The sequence below is a fragment of the Pyrus communis genome, chromosome 11, assembly GCF_041283825.1.
Source record: "Pyrus communis isolate YQ-2024b chromosome 11, ASM4128382v1, whole genome shotgun sequence".
NCBI lineage: Eukaryota > Viridiplantae > Streptophyta > Magnoliopsida > Rosales > Rosaceae > Pyrus > Pyrus communis.
Window position 1 is genome coordinate 23905334 of NC_142575.1, and position 20265 is coordinate 23925598.

The 20265-nt window shown below is 34.2% G+C and overlaps 1 protein-coding gene and 1 long non-coding RNA gene across 2 annotated transcripts; both read right to left on the reverse strand.

Moving 5' to 3' along the window:
* Positions 1 to 690: 690 nt before the first annotated feature.
* On the reverse strand, positions 691 to 1840 carry LOC148693134 (uncharacterized). The gene is made up of 4 exons (XR_015952853.1): positions 1706 to 1840; positions 1490 to 1620; positions 1312 to 1392; positions 691 to 1214 (listed from the first exon to the last, which is right to left on the reverse strand). It is a non-coding gene; the product is annotated as an uncharacterized LOC148693134 (long non-coding RNA).
* A 7583-nt stretch (positions 1841 to 9423) lies between these two features.
* Positions 9424 to 11749, reverse strand: LOC148693135 (uncharacterized). Its single transcript, XM_088680310.1, has 4 exons — positions 11696 to 11749; positions 11353 to 11593; positions 10308 to 10604; positions 9424 to 9986 (listed from the first exon to the last, which is right to left on the reverse strand). The coding sequence occupies exons 1-4, from the start codon at positions 11747 to 11749 to the stop codon at positions 9424 to 9426; spliced, it is 1155 nt and encodes a 384-aa protein (XP_088536436.1).
* Positions 11750 to 20265: the final 8516 nt, after the last annotated feature.

Consider the following 20265-nt stretch of genomic DNA (forward strand, 5'->3'; position numbering starts at 1 on the left):
GCACAGAGTTGAAAGAGTGAAAATGAGGGAGTTTAGAAAACCAGAATGGACGAGTGGTGATACTTTGGTATAGTTTATCTTTGATGGGTACGACAGCTTCGTCGTTGGTCGTTCCTACATTTGCAGATAAGACAGGTTAAAGGATTGGGAGAGATGAAGGGAAAAAGAAAGTGCAAAGTTTGAGAGTCAAAGGGGGAAAGAGAGATAGTGCAATGAGATAGAGAAATGGTATGGGACGACAAAAAAAAAAGGTGGAGAAATGAGAAGGAAACACGGGAGATAGGTGATGGAATAGGGCGTGGGCCCCACTTGGCACACAACTCAAAGTCGCTAATGAAGAAACAGAAAATATCTCTCGTAAAGTGAATTTACCAAAACGTCCATCACGCTCCATAGTTTATAAAATCTTCATTGTAACTCCAAATTTAGTTTTGCTTACGCCTATGCGTTCATACCATCGAGCACTTCGAGAACACGGTAAAATAGTACTTCATACGAGTCACGAAAAGATGATCAACGAAGGTCAACAATCTCACCTCTAGGGTCATTGTCGTCAATTTATACTTTAAAATTTATAAAATCGTAGAATTAGGGATGGGTTATCACATTAAATGTTGTTTTTTTTTTCCTTTATTTATAATTTTTTATTAGATTACATAATTTAATTATTTTAATTGAATTATAAACTAATTAATAAACAAAAAAATTTATTTGTTATATGTGCATATGTTCATACAAGTCGAAATGTTCTTATAATATCCAAATATACAATAAACTACAAAAAAAGGTTATTAAAGTCTATTGCATCTGCCTGTTGGGTATTTCTGGATGGAAAGGCTCGAAGCTCAAAGGTGGCTGAGGAGCAGTTGGTGGCTGAAGAGAAGTTGGTGGAAATTGGAAGTCGAACAACTGAAGGGCTTGTAAGATCTAGGTCATCTTATCCTTCTAGGGTGCAAGCCTCTACTTCAGGTTCGCAACTTCCTGCGTCAACTCAGCGACATATCTAGAAGATGTGACAGTAGTGTTACGATGTCACGCATACTTATCCCCCATACAACCTTACAAAGCCTCTAACCAAGGGTTTCATCCAGGGTCTTAGTCAGGATTTGAAGCCCTGCTTCCTTGCTAAGAGTCACGTCATCGATCGAGGTCTCTAGGGAAAGCTACGATACCACCTCCTTGATAACAGTCTTACTCTTCTTCACCATAGTAGCCTGCAATAATAAGAAAAACATATTAATATTAACCAATCTTTAATTATTTTTTATACTACTTATAGATGTAAGAATTTTAACAACTATATATACTTACATGGAGTTACTTAATAATCTCATCACTCGGTCAAACATAGACTTCATTGAACATGTCAATCTCTGGGAACTTAGAACTGTCCTAGAATATAAAAAAAAACAAAAAAAAGTTAAGAAAAATGTTATTAATCCTAATAGAGGTTAATATTTATTAGAATTAAAAATGAATATACACTTACCTTCCGTCGTTGCTCTAGCCTACCGGAAAAAGGTCTCAAACCGGACTAGTGGACAAGTTTCTTTTTTGACTGGTTGATCTTGTTGGCTTTAGGTCTCTTCCATTCAATACAAGATCAACGTATTAGCGCATCTATTTGAAGCAAAACATTAAAAAAAATTAAAATATTACTTAAAATATTAATAAATTATTATTAAAATATTATTATTAAGCTTACCAAATATTTATGCTCCTAAAAATGCTTGCAGAGCCACTCCCAATTCTCCGGGCGCTCCACCAACTCCTCAAGGCAACCCTCTAGGAGAGTGGTCTTCGGATCATCATATAGCTCATAATGCTTGTGGAGCTCGATCTTCCACAATTGGTACCAGGCTACGAACTACCCATATTTGTAGGTGGGCATCTTGTCATTAATGTCCTCAAAAGGATAATGCTAAGGAGACCAAATTTTTAAATCAAATGATGTGTCACCAATAAAAAAAAATAAGCATGTTAATCAATACTTAAGTAATAATTCAATCTTTAACAACCATATCATTTGGTTTACAAAATTTGGTTTAAAATTTTGGTCTCCCTAGCATTATCCTCCTCAAAATTATAGTTTGTATACAAATAGGAAAATATTAAAATAATATATACTTCTATTAATACTTCTATACTTTATCGAAAAACGAATAAAAGTTGAGAATTTGTAAACTTACCAATAATTGATGGCGCACCACCTTCATCATGCTGACATTAGCCAACACCTTGACAAAAGGCTGGGCGCATCTTGCTTGGCCATTTGGACAGGTTTTGCATAGCCCACCAATTGCCCTTGCAAATTTGGATCGATGGAGGTTGCTTTATGGGTTAGAGGGCATCTTTTGGGCCCTTCCCCTTGCCTTTCACCAACCAATGGAGATGCTCCAAGAGAGCCATGATTTAAATATGTTTTACAAAATGTTCACATCTCATATTTTTTTTAAATGTGGTTTACAATAAGTTGATCATCCATATTACAACCTCTCCACTAATTGAAAACACATATAAGGTATAAAAATTCTAATGACGGGAGGCTATTGATAAAAGCTTGGGAGCGTCAAGTTACAAGTTCTGAGGAAAAATTAGCAAACACAATCTTTAAAACAAATACATGAATAATATGAGGTTCAGCCCTTCAATACCAAATTTTCTACATCCTTCTCCTATAGCCAGGGCCAACCTTGAGGGTAGCTAAAGTAGGCGGGCCGCCTAGGGCTCCCACTCCGGAGGGGCCCCCAATTTTTATTTTATTTTGTATATAAAATTAATATTACAAACTTTATGTCCTTTGAAATAAGAAGTTTACAGACATTGAGTCCTTGAGTCTTTGCTTATGGAATTTTTTTAACCATTCCAATTATTGTTACATCTGCAAAAAGAAGTTTTTCACAATTAAAGTTGATCAAATCTTATCTTCAATCCACTATGTCACAAAGAAAGATTGAATAGATTAGCTATTTTATCAACTGAAAAAGAATTGTTTGAAAAATTAGATTATGTAAACTGGACATTTGCATTTAAAAAGCTAGACGTAAAATATTTAAGTAATGTTTGTATATCTTTCTTCTTTTGATATTAATTTTTAATAATATTTGATGTAGAAAAATCTAAATAGATTTTTCATGTATTTAGCAAATGTTTTTTTATATACATATTAATGTATAAAGGGTCAAGGGTCAGAGAACTAAAGGGCCTCACTTTAAAGACTCGTACGGCCCTCAAATTCTCAAGCTGGCCCTGCCTCTATACACACACACACACACACACATATATATCAGAGGAAGCTTCCAGCCACTCTACCACCACCACCAGTAAAACAAGAATCAAGCCCAAATTCTTCATCGGCCTTAGCCATTACCAACCGTTTCACTCCCTTCGGTTCCATAATAGGAAACCATAGGCCAAACTACCAAACCACGTCCTAATTGTCAAACGGCATTAGTCAGTCAATCTGATCCCTATTCAACCCCAACATACCAACCATCATTATCCCAATCAACCAGTTATACCAAAACATCACCATATGTCAATAAAAACCCTAATGAATACCTTTTCAATATCCCTTTCAATCTCAATCAAGAACAAAAACCAGAAAAATTAGCCAAAATAGTCTTTCCACCCAATTTCCATTATGATCCTACAGAACCACATAAAACATTGAAATACTATCAAGCCATCCTCAGTGAAACTGAGTCCGTTTCAATCAAACCTCTCTACAGCAAAACCCATGAAAACAAAATCCTCTACCATTCTCTTTACATTGGAAGGTTCAGATTGGGGAATCCCCCTTTACAAAACCAAACCTCTTCATACCCAATATATCCACATTCCCAATTACAACTACAATGACTTTGATTATATTGATGTATGGACTAACATCTTTCTCCATCAAGCAAAAGACTTTAGTCATTCATGGTTCATTAATTTTGACAAGAGTTTCAAATTAAATTTTCCTGCATGGTTCCCAATATGGTGGTCAACTCACGACCTAACAACCAGTCTTCTACCAGAACTTATGCTGGTCATCTTTGCCAGTTTCCAACAAAAATTTGACAAAAACCGATTCAACTACAGAATTACACTTCTCCCAATATTCATGGCCAAGTATAAAGTCTTATGGATCATAAAGTGGAATTATCAAGTTGAAACAGGTGAAGTCTACAGAGCCAGATCAATGAAGTGGTGGGATAAATTCAACTATCAAAAGACCATTAGTTAGGTCCTCACCGAATATCCCATTACTCCACCTCCAATCATTCCGGCACAGCCAACACATCCATCTCAGCCAGTTATCCCAGAACAGTCATTATCGGACATTAGTCCATCATCATCACTCAAAGGAATAACCAAGTCATCCAAGTCAACTAGTTCAAAAAGCAAAGAAAAAGCCACCCAGCTCAAAGACCTACCTCAACAATTACTTGCAGAAGCAGCGATGCTTCATACTGAAGAAGAAGAAGCTGCAGAATTCAAATCTTCAGACACATCCTCACAGCAACCAGCCAACTCAACAAGCCAAAAAACACAGTTAGCAAGTGGGCGGACTACCAAGATTCCCAAGACCCATTTGCATAAGGTTATGTGAGAATTTCAGTCATCTTTCCAAAATCAACCATGTGAAGTGTTCAGGTGTTCAAGCATTATTCGCACCAATAATTCCATGGAATAATTCAGTTAGCTAGCAAGTTCCCACCAATGATTCTAACAAATTTTGGAGTCATTCAATCATTCATCCCGTGCTTCCACAGTAAAAGCAGCAATTATTCCAACAACTTTCACTGTTCATCAATAGTGAAAAGCAAGTCTTCCAAGCCCTTTTCCAAGTCTATAAGAAGTGGACTACGGAGAAGAAAGAGGAAAGTTCGGAATTTTCACAACTTCTCAATCAAAAGTTTCTTTGAGTTCACACTGTACCCAAATAAATAAAAAATTGTAAACACTTTTAATTTTAAAATGTCAAGGATTCCTGCATACAACAATATCCTTTTCATCAGTCATTTTCTTATTTGCTGACTTAATTGTAAGTTCCAGTGTAAGTTTTGCAATATAACTTATTTTCAAATTATATTTGCATCATTATTTTGAATTCATTATTTTCATTATGAAGAATATTTTCATAACAATTGATTTTGAATGGCATAAAATCCATACTCACAGTCAATTCATCAAGTACCTCAAGTTCAAGGTAAACATCAATCAATCATTCGTTCAATTCTTGCTATTTGTTTATAATAGTTGGTTTCATGGCATCTTTAATCCTGGTTATCCTCCACATCAAGTTCCACATAATTCAATTAACAATTCATTTAATAGTTCATTCAATCCTAATCATCATTGCCCTTGGTATAATTGTCCTCATCGTTATTATTATCACTAGTTCTGCCCCATTTGGTATCAGAGCCAAGTGAGTGGTAATTGAGTTATCATCTTTATAATTACTACATTTGTTCATCTTTCAATTTTCATTTACAGTTTATCTTATTTGTTAACCTTCTAAATAGGATTGTTTACTCTCAACCCAAACAGTAAAGCGTGTTCCAAACAATAAGTCCATAAGATTGGCATGAGCGGAGAGGGAGTTTAGCAAATACGTGAGGAAGGTAAAGCCAGTAAGATTTTTGCATATTGAAAACCTGCATTTTGAACAATATGAGTAGATTATTTAGATCTAATTCAACTGCCAGCACTAGCTCCAGATTCAGTTTAAGTAGAATTCCAAACATAGTAAATGAAGAACAAAAATTAGAATTTCAAACGGATCACAATGTTGACTTTGGAGATTGGAATATCCCAAAGGTTTCTAGTAAAAACATTTACAAAAAGAAATGGTCAGTAGCCTCTTTTAGAAGTGAAAACCACGTCAAAACAGTTGAAAAAGCTTATGCTCTTAGTAAAGAACATGAAACTTGTCAATTATTCACACCAGAACAAATCAGAACTCGTAGAAAAGATGGTTATAATTACATTCACATGGGTGTAGTCCAAATAGCAATCAAGCCTTTAACAAGAAGATGCCTCAATACCTTTATTTTGTTATGTCTCTGAGATGCAAGATTCACTGACTTCAATGATACTATTCTTGGAATGATTGAGTCAAGTCTTTACAATGGACCAATTCATTTTGATTGCTTCCCAGATCTCACAATAAGTCTTTCAGACCCCCATATGCTGAAAGCACTCACATTAAACATAAAAACTTTAGGGTACCAAGTACTCAAAGGAGTCCAACCATTAGCTTTAAATTTTAGAGTTTACTACAAAGTCACAGGAACAAACATGAATTTCCAAACCTTAATCAAAAGTCCTCTAGACCATACACTCCTAATCCAAACTAATCAAGAAAACACCAACATCAAAATACCAGAACCATTAGGTGGTCAAATATCAATCTACCTTCAGATTGGTGCTCGATCAATGAAAGCAAACCAGTTAGTATCCAAAATAGTTTAGTCAACTTAGACAACATAGAACAATATTTTGACGAAACAGTTAAAATCAACTTTGACCGTCCAGCCAGAAAATCTAGTGTCCACTTACACTCACACAAATCTTTAGAACCAAGTAGAAATTTTTTTTCTGGATCCACATCAACCGATATGGTGGGCCGAGATCAAGATTTAATCAACTCAATAGTCAATAGAAAATTAAAAGCAGTAGAAACTAGCTCAGCATTCACCTAACAAGAATTAATCAATGACCTAATTAACATAAAACTAAAGTCAATATTAATAGCCTCTCAGGTGACTCACCCAAGATATCAGCCCAATACTCAAAACCAAGGAGAACAAACCTCTCCAACAGAATCCGACTTCGAAGCAAGTCAAATCAACCACCAATTAGTCGTACTGAATAAACCATTCAAAATTTGATGAAAGAAACTCAATGCTGACATCGAAGCAACAGAAAATATTCCCAAAAGGAATATTTTTTTAAATAAATATAAAAAAGGACAAAAATTGGACATTTACAATAAATGGACCAATTTCATGAAAAAGCACATATTTGAAGTATTTTTGTCCGATTTCGTTGAAAAATATTACAAGTTTGAAAAGAAGTTAGAAGTCATCACCAATGAAAATTGGGTTAAAGAAGACAAAACTATAATCTCCTCTAGTCACCCTCCACAAGAAACAATTTTAATTACAACTACAAACACATAAGTACCAGCTGTAAATTATAAACCAATTAAGCCATGATCATCAAACTTCATGATTTTCACATATAAATAAAATGAGGAAATACATTAAACAACCAAGCGTACCTTGGTCCATGACAACAAACACTATGAGATCCCAATAGGATTCTGTTGATGGAGGAGGAAATAGGTGTTCTCCTTCTTGCCTCTATTTGCACATGAAAACCTAATTTTGTTTTTCTACTATCAAGTGCATATTAGATGGGTATATGCAATATATATTAGTGAGGTAGAGAGAGGACCCGTTTCCATTTAAAGCCCATAATCAATTACCACCCATCACTATAATTCGGTACGAAACATTTCTCATAATTTGACCAATAGGATTATTTACAAATAATAATATCTGTTAAACCCTACATATCATATGGACCGTGTCATGTGGACCACTTTAGAATATTAAAATATTCTTACATTCTCCCACTTGGTCCATAGTGACACATGTTCCTTTTCCAGTTTAACAAATAAACATTAAGCGCGCAGTAAAGTTCAAAATAATCCTTACTATCAATTAGTCAACATAAATACTAATCTTAAGCAATTCACTAGTGTGAGTCATGGCAGTTGTACATCAACAAGCGACATAGTCCCTTCCATGTGCCACAACACTAGCAATTACCTAAAACAGTCTGTTAATGAGAAACATATATATAGGTCCAATAATGTCTTTGTCAGAGACATTCCTGTTATCATTCATCCAATCACATAAATGTATACATATAATGGAAAAGAAGAAACATCAAAAACATGTCCAATTAACGAGCTCAGAGTGTTAAGCACAATATTGTCATTAAACAAATTCTCATAAACAAAATAAAAATGGCAATCATCATGGACTACAACCAAGACCCATTCTTTCAACATGATCATTAAATGCGTTCGGCCCCAGCCCTTTTGTCAAGGGATTTGGGATCATAAGCATTGTGTTTATGTGCTCAATAGACACTCTTTGTTTCTAAACCTCCTCCTTAAGAGTCAAGTATTTTATATCCATGTGTTTAGCACCATTAGAATACTTGTCATTCTTGGAGAAGAAGATAGCAGCAGCATTGTCACAGAAAATTCTCAACGACTTAGCAATGGAATCAATGACGCCAAGCCTTGAGATAAAATTTCGTAACCTTAATCCATGATTTGTAGCCTCAAAGCATGCTATAAACTCAGCTTCCATGGTGGATATAGCAATAGCATCTTGCTTTGCACTTTTCCAGGAAATTGTTCTTCTAGCTAGGAGAAACAAGTAACTAAGAGTTGATCTTCTGCTATCAATACATCCAACAAAATCTGAATCTGAATCTGATTAACCAATAACTTCTAGATTATTAGATTTTCTATACGTGAACATATAGTCTTTCGTTCCTTACAAATACCACATCACTTTCCTTGCAACTTTCCAGTGACCCATTCCTAGGGTTACTTTGGTATCTGCCTAACAACCCAATTACAAAACTGATGTCTAGTCTGGTACAAGTTTGTGCATACATCAAACTTCCTACAACAAATGCATAAGGAATACTTTCCATTTGTGCACATTTCAATTCATTTTGTGGGCATTGCATAAGGCTAAACTTATCCTCTTTCTGAATTAGAGCAACACTGGATGAACATTTTTCCATACCGAATCTCTCTAAAACTCTCTCAATATATGCTTTCTTTGATAGGCCTAACACTCCACGTGATCTATCTCGGCATATTTCAATTCCTATCACATAGGCCGCCTCACTTATATCTTTCATTTCAAAGTTCTCTGAGAGAAACTGCTTGGTCTCATGTAATAGACCAAGATCACTACTAGCAAGCAAAATGTCATCAACATACAAAATCAGAAAGATAAACTTGCTCCAACTGACCTTCAGATATGTACATCGATCAACGATGTTTGCTTTAAAACCAAAGGATACAATGATATTATCAAACTTAAGATACCATTGTCGTGAAGCTTGTTTAAGTCCGTATATTGACTTCTTTAGTTTACAGACCATGTGTTCCTTTCCCTTTAATGCGAAGCCTTCAGATTGACCCATGTAGACTTCTTCTTCCAAACTCCCATTCAAGAATGATGTTTTCACATCCATTTGATGTAACTCTAAATCATAATGAGCTACTAATGCCATAATGATTCTAAAAGAGTCTTTCTTTGAAACTGGTGAGAAAGTCTCTTTGTAATCAACGCCTTCTTTCTAAGTAAAACCTTTGGCCACCAATCTGGCTTTATATCATTCTATATTGCCATTAGAGTCGCGTTTGGTCTTAAAACCCCACTTACACCTAACTCGTTTACAACCTTTAGGCAATTCAACAAGATCCCAGACTTCATTTTGGTCCATTGATTTTAACTCATCATTCATGGCATTAATCCATTTACTAGAACCAATACAGTTAACGGCTTGTGAAAACGAAACCAGATCTTTATTTATTCCTACATCAATGTCAGACTCTTGTAGATATACCACACAATCATCCGAAGTAGCACGTTTTCGTTCTCGTTGAGATCTCCTTAATGCTATTTCTTGTAGTTTTTCCACTATATTTTCACTTGTGATAATCTCATTCTGGAGCAGATGGTCATTAATTTCTTGTTCAACATTGTTTAACGGTTCAACATGTGTAGGAACAACAACTTGCTTAGATATTATAGGTGTAGGAATCTGCACCCTAACTTCATTAATTACCAATTCTTTAGGTTTTTCGCTCCCACTGATTTCACCATTTTCAATGAATCTGGCATTGCCGGTTTCAACAATTCTCATAATATAATTAGGACAGTAAAACCTATATCCTTTGGATTTTTTCGGGTAACCAATAAAGTAACCACTAATCGTTCTAAAATCCAACTTCTTTTCAAGCGGATAATAAATTCTTATTTCTGTTGGGCAACCCCAAACATGCAGGTGCCTTAAACTAGGTTTCATTCATGTCCACAGTTCAAATGGTGTTTTGGGAACTGCCTTACTAGAAACCCGATTTAATAAATATACTACAGTCCTAAGAGCATACGTTCACAATGATATAGCCAAAGATGCATTACTTAACATACTCCTAACCATGTCCATAAAAGTACGATTACTCCTTTCAGCAACACCATTTTGCTGTGGCATACCTGGCATAGTGCATTGTGCACATATGCCATGCTTTTCAAGGAGTTTTGCAAATAGACCAGGACATTGTCTTGATTCATCGTATTTTCCATAAAATTCACCACCTCTATCCAACCTGACAATCTTCACCTTTTTATCTAATTGTCTTTCCACTTTAGTAATGAACACCTGAAGGGCATTCCCTGCTTCAGACTTATCTTTCAATAGATAAATATAGTCGTAACGTGAAAAATCATCTATAAAGGTGATAAAATATTTTTCTCCACCAAAGGATGGAGCATCAAAAGCTCCGCATATGTCTGTATGAATTATTTCAAAAAGCTCTGAACTTCTTATAGCTCCTTTCTTGGTGTGTTTGGTTTGTTTGCCCTTAATACAATCCACACACACATGGAGATCAGTAAAATCTAGGTTCGGAAGAATCTCATTCTTTACTAATATTTCTAACCTTTCTCTGGATATATGACCCAGTCGTTTATGCCACAAGAATGAAGAATTTTCATTATTTAGGCTACGCTTAGTTCCAACATTATGATGCAAGGTCAAAAGTGTTTCAGCAAAATGATTATTGAGCTTTAAATTATACAGCTCACCTATTAGAATACCAGAACCAACAAAAGAGGTATTCTTATATAAATTGAAACATTCATTACCAAACTTTATAAAAATCCATTACAGTCAAGCTTCGAAACTGAAACAAAATTTTTGGAACAACTAGGAGCATAAAGTGTCTGAAATAAATCCAAACAATATCCAATATCCAAAATTAAATGAAAGGTTCCAACAGCTTTAACTGGAGCATTGACTCGATTCCCCATGAAAATGAAATTTTCATTTGGATTTAAAGTTTGGGTCGTAAGGAATCCCTACATCGAATTAGAAATATGAGTTGTAGCACCGGAGTCAACCCATTATAAGGAACTTCAGTTAAATGTGATTCGAAACTTACATAAGCCAAAGGCTCACCTTTCTTTTCGAACCATTCTTTGCGTTTCTGGCAATTCCTTTAATAATGCCCAGGCTTCCTACAGAAGTGACATAAATCACTTTTCTGTTCCTTATCATGAGCCTGCGTAGCATTAGCAAGTCCATTCACCTTGGGTGATCCTCTTTTCTTGCCCTTTCCAGGCTTTCTTCCAAATTTTCTTTCAACTGCTTGACTTACTAAATGAACAGAATGTTCTCCTTGCTGCTTAAGCCTTCCCTCCTCTTGAACAAGTTTAGTGGCCAATTCATCAACATTCCACTTGTCCTTAATAGCATTATAGTTGATTTGAAATGGCCCATACTGAGGAGGCAATGAGTTCAAAATAAATTAAACAAGAAGGGAGTCATCCACATTCATTCCAAAAGTCTTTAGCTTTACTACTATATTAGTCATTTCAAGGACATGCTCATCCATGCTTCGCATACCATCAAATTTCTTGGTGGTAAGCTCAGCCATTAATGTCCTAGCAAGAGACTTGTCAACAATCTTGAAAGGAGTCAATATTTTTCAAGTATTCCTTAGCAGTTTTAGCTTGAGGAAGGCCAGTCTTTATGTTGCTCGCTATAGTCATTTGCATAAACATCATGCTCAATCTATTCAATCTCTCCCAGGCATTATATAAAGATTTTTCCTCAGTGCTACTTGTATTCGTAAGAGCAGCAAGTTTATCAGTTCGGAGTGCTAAATCAAGATCCAGGACACCAAGGTGAAACTGAACTTGCTCACTCCAATCTGAGAAATTTGTTCCATTGAGTGAGGGAATAGATGGAGCAAGCGAATGAAGATAAACAAGCACTAACACTGCAATTCAAAAGTGCTCACAACATTAAGGCTTTGAGTAATAAAAAACACGTGTAATAACAACAAGTGTATTATCATATTCTTCTTTGGGTAGATACTACAACAATACAAACAATCATCGATGCATAATACCTTATTGATAATTGTACATCTCTAATAAGATAGGCTTCATTATCTTTGGATATCCAAACAAATAAAAAATGAAATATACAATTCTCACCACATTCATATCATCAATCATATGAGCAATTAGTCTACAGTTGGGTGACCCTTAAGAACTTATGACAAATGAAAAACATATTACTCATGTACAAACCTTTAAACCATAATAAGGTTTTGTTCGTTCATATGCATCATGCTACCATGAGTAATTGATTAATCATCATTTAATTTGAATCCATGTGATCTTTCTAGTTTGGCCACTTTGGTGAATAACAAATAATTTCGTAAGACGAATTACAAATTAAATGAATGACGTTTATGATCGTAATGATCGGTCATAGGTATTCAAATTACTTTAACTAAGTCCAACTAAAAGAATCGACCAGATTGCATCATAATTCTCGCACCCCAAATATGCAATTCGGCAAAAATTGTAATAAAACTAAGATTACAATTTCTTAATCCCAACATGCATAATCGATACGTGCAAATAAAATATAATCATGTCTGCCTAAAAACAGCAGACATTGAACCCAAATTAACCACCGATTCAGTTAAAGTTCATAATCGTAAATGGAAAATCATGAGAGCTCTCAACTAATCTTTGATATCGCATGTAAATTATAAATCAATTAAGCCATGATCGTCGAACTTCATCATTTTCACATATAAATAAAATGCGGAAATACATTAAACAACCAAGCGTACCTTGGTCCATGACAATGAACCCTATGAGATCCCAATCGGATTCTGTCGGCGTAGGAGGAAATAGGTGTTCTCTCTCTTGCCTCTACTTGCACGTGAAAACCCTAATCATGTTTTTCTACTATCAAGTGCATATTAGATGGGTATATGCAATATATATCAGTGAGGCAAAGAGAGGACCCGTTTCCATTTAAAGCCCACAATCAATTACCACCCATCATTGTAATTCGGTAGGAAATATTTCTCATAATTTGACCAATAGGATTATTTACAAATAATAATATCTGTTAAACCCTACATATCATATGGACAGTGTCATGTGGACCACTTTAGAATATTAAAATATTCTTACACCAGCCACTTCTTTCAAACTTCCAAAAGAAGATGCAGGAGTCAAGCCAGTCATCGAACAAAACAATTTCACAAACCAGAGTCTACACACCAAAGGAAAACAATTAGACAAAATCGAAACTAAAATAGATAGACTTTCTCAACCAAAACCAACAATTAGGGAAAACCCCTTAGTCAACTTCCCAGAGTCTTCCTCTAGCACAATAACTTTAAAAACAATTTCCACAAGTCAGAAAATAGATTAAATGTTACAAGAATTAAAACAAGAAAAAACAGTCAATGTTTTTCAACAACCAGATGAATCTCAACCAAAAACAACTTCTGCAACGTGGGATTCAGAAGGAGAAAGTGAAACAAATTCCATCATAAAAGTAGAAGAAGCTTTTCAAAATCTTGAACTAAAATGAATCACAAACAAAAGAGTCAACCCAACAACTCTTACCAAAAATTGGAATCCCAGGCCAACACATCCGGATATTCAATTTGAGGAAAGAAACATCCAAAATCAATTCTCAGTCTCAACTGATAAACTCTATGAATGGAACATAAATGGATTATTAGAATAAGAACTTTTGAACAAAGTACAACACATCTCCATGGTTGCTAATAGTTATATTACCAATCATAACCTCAGTCAAACACAAGTTGTCGACCTTTTGGTCACTAGATTTACAGGAATGCTCCATTCCTGGTGGGAAAAACATCTCACTGAACAATTAAGAAATGAAATTAAAAATGCAGTCAAAAGAGATGAAGATGGAACACCCATCTTTGATGAGCATCTAGGATGAGGAGTCCTAGATACAGTCAACACATTACTTTTCACCATTATAGAACATTTCATAGGGACACCCAGTAATGTCACCACCAGAATTCATAACCAACTTAGTAACTTAAGATGTCCAACCCTAAGCAATTTTAGATGGTACAAAGATGTTTTCATGTCTACAGTTATGCTTAGAGAAGATAGTAATCAACCATTTTGGAAAGAAAAATTCATTAACGGATTACCAAATCTATTTGCCCATAAAATTAGAAATGTTTTAGTTAATGAAGAATGTATCATACCATAGCATACCCTTACATATGAAAATATTATTAATATTATCCAGAAAGAATGATTGAAAGTGTGTATTGATATGAAAATTACAAAACAAGTCAATAGCCAAATAAAAATTAAGAACATTTTGTGAACAATACGGATTACCTCCTATTGCTCCATCCAACAAAAAGAAAAAATCAGAAGCCTACAATAGATACCCAAATAGGTACTCCAGTAGGAGACATCCCAAATATAACAAATTCAAAAATAAGAATTTTGAAACAAATAAATTTTACAAGAAACCCAAGTCCAGCAAATGGAAGAGGAAACCCTCAGGAAAATTCCACTCCAAAAACCAAGAACAAAAAGGAATTGCTACAAGTGTGGCAAATTCGGTCATTATGCAAATAAATATAGAGTCAAGAAAACAATCAACCAATTGAAAATCTCTAAAGAAGAAAAAACCCAGCTAATCCAAGTCTTAGAATTAAGAGACACATACCATAGTCAATCCGAAGATGATTTAAGTTCTAATTCACTCACATCTCAGTAGTATCCAAACACAAGCACCCATTGGCAATAATGATGAAGAACACAGTAGTTCTTCCTCAGACCAAGAGTTAGAATCCAAATCCATAGAAAATCAAACAGAAAACCTAGTTTTAGGATTACTACAAAAAAATTAGGATTCAGAAATGGTATTCTAAAATAAAAATAATAATTGAAGACTTCCAGTTAGAAACAATTGCCTTAATTGACTCAGGTGTAGACTCGAATTGTATTCAAGAAGGTTTAATTACCACTAAGTATTGCCATAAATCAACAGAAATTCTTAGTGCTACAAATCAGTCACCAATGCAATCAAAATATGAAATCCCAAAAGCCCATGTCTGTCAAAGCAATTTTGTTTTAAAACTCCATTTGTTTTGATAAAAAAATATTTCAGACCCAGTCATTTTAGGTCTCCCCTTCCTAGCTCTCCTATATCCTTTTAAGGTACATAATAATCGTATAACCACTAGAATGTTAGGACAAAAAATCACATTTGAGTTCTGCATGAAAACAGATCTAAAAAAATTAAGACAATTACAAAAAGATAGCATATCGAAAACCATCAATCTAGTTACCAAAAAATCACAATAAATTAATTTCTTAGAAGAAGAAACTAATTACAAAAGAATTGAAGAACAATTAACAAACAAATCTTTGTTACAAAGCATAGACAACATTCAAAAGAAACTTTTTAATGAAATTTGTTCGGATATTCCCAACGCCTTTTGGCACATAAAACAACACATGGTTAAACTTCCTTACAATAAGGAGTTTAATGAAAAGAAAATTCCAACAAAAAAGCTAGACCAATCCAAATGAGTCAAGAAGTTATGGAATTCTGCAAAACAGAAATCCAAGAACTTCTCAATAAATGAATCATTAGGAAAAGTAAATCACCATGGTCTTGTCCTGCTTTCTACATCCAAAAGAACGATGAGTTAGAAAGATGAACGCCTTGGTTGGTCATTAATTACAAACCTCTGAATGAAGTTTTGGAATGGATAAGGTATCCAATTCCTAACAAAAGAGATTTAATTAAGAGACTTAGTCAATCTATAATCTTCTCAAAATTCGACATGAAGTTTGAATTTTTGGCATATTCAAATTCATGAGGATGATAAATACAAAACAGCATTTGTCACTCCTTTTGGTCATTATGAATGGAATGTGATGTCATTCGGTCTTAAGAATGCCCACAATGAATTTCAGAATATCATGAATGAAATATTTAATCAATACAGTCATTTCTCAATTGTTTATATTGACGATGTTCTCATTTATTCCAAATCGATAAATGAGCATTGGAACCACTTAAACATGTTTGCTAGGATAATTAAGTCAAATGGATTAGTTGTCTCAACAACCAAAATTAAGTTATTCCAAACCAATATTAGGTTTTTAGGATACAATATCCACCATTCAACCAATAGATAGAGTAATTCAATTGCAGATAAGTTCCCAAATGAAATCACTGACAAAACCCAATTACAGAGATTTCTAGGATCTTTAAATTATGTTGCAGAATTTTATCAACATCTTAGACAACAATGCAAACCCTTGTTTGATCGTCTAAAAGAAAATCCCTCATCATGGTCCAATGCTCATACTTCCATAGTCAAACAAATCAAATCACATATTAAGACTTTGCCCTATCTTGGCATTCCAACTCCCAATTCATTCAAAATTGTTGAAACGGATGCCTCTAAAATTGGTTATGGAGGCATTCTCAAACAATCAATTTCTTCCGGATTTCCTAAATAAATTGTTCGTTTCCATTCAGGAGTATGGAATCCCGCACAAAGTAATTATAGTACTATTAAGAAAGAAATATTATCTATAGCATTATGCATTAGCAAATTTCAAGATGATTTATTAAATCAAAAGTTTTTAATCAGAGTCGATTGCAAATCTGCAAAACATGTTTTACAAAAAGATATTCAAAACATTGCATCAAAACAGATTTTGCACGATGGCAAGCTATATTAAGTATTTTTTTATTTTGAAATCGAACATATCAAGGTAGTCAAACTTGCATCCCTGATTTCCTAACCAAAGAATTTCTACAGGAGAAGAATGACAGCAAGAAGACCTGATCAGAGGTAATATATATATTACTAAATTCTACTTTCCTCTTGAACATCACCTTGATGATCCGGTGAACAGAAAATGAATATATCAGCCTCTTCTTGTAGTTTAAAGCTGACCCTTTTCTCTATCTTTCCACTACTTTCTTTTCGGCACAAACAAGGATCATAGACATCACTTCTTCCACTTACAGCTTCTGCAAAGAAAAACTGTTCCTATAAGTGGAGGTCACATCATCTGAATCCTCTCCACCTAAAGATGGATGAACCCAATTCCCTCCAGAACCATAGTATTCCCCTTCACTGTTGTTACTAACCCTATTATCAATATCGTCGTTTCGGCACGGCGATGATGCTAAGAACCACTCTTCCAAAGTGAGCTCTTTCTTCTTAACCACTGTCATCTGCTGCCGCTGCCGCTGCTTCTTCGTCTTAGTCTGCTCGTTATCGGACTGCTCTAATTTTTCCCGCATGTTCTTCTTTCCTCCCCAGAAGCATTTTGGCCTCAAAAACTCAATAACTGATGATGTGAAGCTCACATGTTCTTCCTTTACCTTACGCAATGGCAATCTCTCAGGGCTTGGAAACTGGCCTAAGGCAATGGTAATAATTGACACCCACTTCTTTATTTTATTCTCCAATTAGGAGTCACAAAATAGTGCTTATAGATGGAAATGGAATACAGCATTTATATATAGGAAATATGCTTTGTATATTTTTTTATGCTTTGGATTCCTTGGATTCTCCGAAAAATTATTTCGAAATTTCTTGGCAAGGTAACTTAATTCTTATCAACATATTTGCTAAAAGTTTCAGATGGGCCGAGTGTTCCACCAGATATTGTCTCCAACTTAACCACGTGTAATTTAAGAAGTGTGAAGTTTTATCTTAAAAAGTTTTGGTACAATTAAAAATAGAATCATTTGTATATAAATTGTAATTTGTTTGATCAAATCTCCAATGTGGGATTTCCAACATACCTTTACATGTGGGACCATATCTTTAGTAGACCGAGAACTTCCACATCTGGAAATGGAGTTTCCAACATACCTGCACATGTGAATATTGGGCAGTAATGGGGTCCGAAAAGAGTACAGACCCAGTTTTCGAGTCCAAACAAACCTACTATGATATCACATTAAAATTTCAGAGAGACGGGTCGAATGGTCCAACATCAATATTATCCTTAACTAAACCACATGTTGCCTAAGAGGTGTGACAATTTATCCTAAAACCATTTGTATATGATTTGTAATTTGTTTGTTAAATCTTCGATGTGGGAGTTCAAACATTATCTCCTAGACCAGATAGGTAAAGTTAGGGTAGTTTGGTATTGCTGTACTTTTTTTTAAATAAATTGCTTCTGATGTGCTGTGAGAATAAACAGCTGTAAAATAAAGTTGTTAAGTGTTTGGTAAACCTTTTTTTTGTAAAAGTGCTTTTAATCAAATAAATAAAATAAAAAATAAAACAATGTATGAGTGTTTTGTAAACTTTTATATAATTTACTTTGAATATGTTAAATGACTAAAAATGATATAATATTTAGTATGATATAATAATTGTCAAAGGCTATAATGTAAGGGCAAATATTGTAATATTATAAGAACAAGACTTAGCTGCTGAAGAATCAACAGCCCCTAATGCTGAGAACCAATCACGACTGGACATGTGTCCAAATTGTGATTTTTTTATCACAACTCAGACACATGTCGCGCCTTGATAGGCTCTCCACAGGAAGGGTTGCTAATTCTTTCAGCAGCGAAGTTAAACCTATATTATAAAACATGTGGGAGTATACTTGGCATTTGAAAATTTTATTAAATGAACACTGATTACTATACTTTAATAAATAAATAAAATAAAATAAAAAGGCACTTTTTTTAGAAGCATACCACCCTGCTTCTACTTTTCTCTATTTTCTACTTTCATTGGCAACAATTTTTTTTTAAAAAACACTTTCCTTTTTCTTTTTTTTTTCTTTTTTTACCAAACACATTTAATGTTCCAGATTTTTTAATAAGAATTTTTTTTTTTTTTTTTATAAAAGCACCACAATCCGAAACCAACCTTAAAAGAGCAATGTGGATTATATTAATTAGTTAGTTATGAGCAATATGCCAATATAGTCCTGTATTTATGATGACTTTCCGTAAAATTATATAGAGTTAGTGGAATCTAACTGGTGGTCATGGGGTTCTCTTTTTCCTTGTTCGGGGTTTCTCTCATTGAGGTTTTTTCACTATTCTAAAAATCCCCGCCTAGGTGTTAGGCGATTGGCCACCGTCCTGATGAATGCTAAGCATTTGAAAAATAAGAAAGGACACCTAGACCTACTGAGGCGCCCGCCTAGCCCGACCAAATCCACCTAGACACCTACCTAGGTTGCAACTCACTTAGATAGAAAATAGATACCTTTCCTTTTGCATTTTATTGTTTCCAATAAATTATAACAGGCTTATTGAACACTTAAATAAACACATATTATATGTTTGCTCCCCATATTTTCATTATATTCCAATACTTCATAATATATATGTCATTCTATTTTCTAGTTTATGATAAAATTATATATATTTTAAGTATAAACAGACATTTATTTACACAAATACAATAGATTCATTTAAATCCGCCTAGCCGCCTGGCCCTAACCCTCCATCCGACTAGCGCCTAGCGTCTTTTAGAACCTTAATTTTTTTTCGGACAAGATTTTCTCTTAAATTGTTGTTTTCATTTGTGAGTGAGAGGTTTTATGTTTGATTATGTTTAAATGCAAATTTGAACCACATTATTAATAGTCAATTGTAAGGTTAGCCCACCCTCTATTATTGTAGAAAAAAATAAAAAAAAACTATGTATCTTTTTCCTTGTTTGGAATTTCTCTCATTTACGCTAAATAAAATTATTTAAAATATCTTGTAAAAAAAATGCCCCAATTTGTAATAAGCAATAGATATGTAGCACTAGATGGTGATCACCAGGGAACCATAAAAATATCTTTACCCAATTTGTTTTAAAATAAATTTTAGAAACTCTCTTGGATCATCCACCTCTTCCACGAGGACTAATTTTATTAACTGGCTTATTTTGTAGATAAACACAAAGGCATCCTTAGCAGACAAAATTGTTAGTTTACAAACCCATAAGATAAAATAAAGTTAATGCCAATTTAGAAAATAGTTCTAAATCTCAAAGCTAAACTTATTAATTGGGACCCTAATAATTTACATAAGCCCCTTAGAATGGTGAAAATGAAAGATCTATCATTTATATAT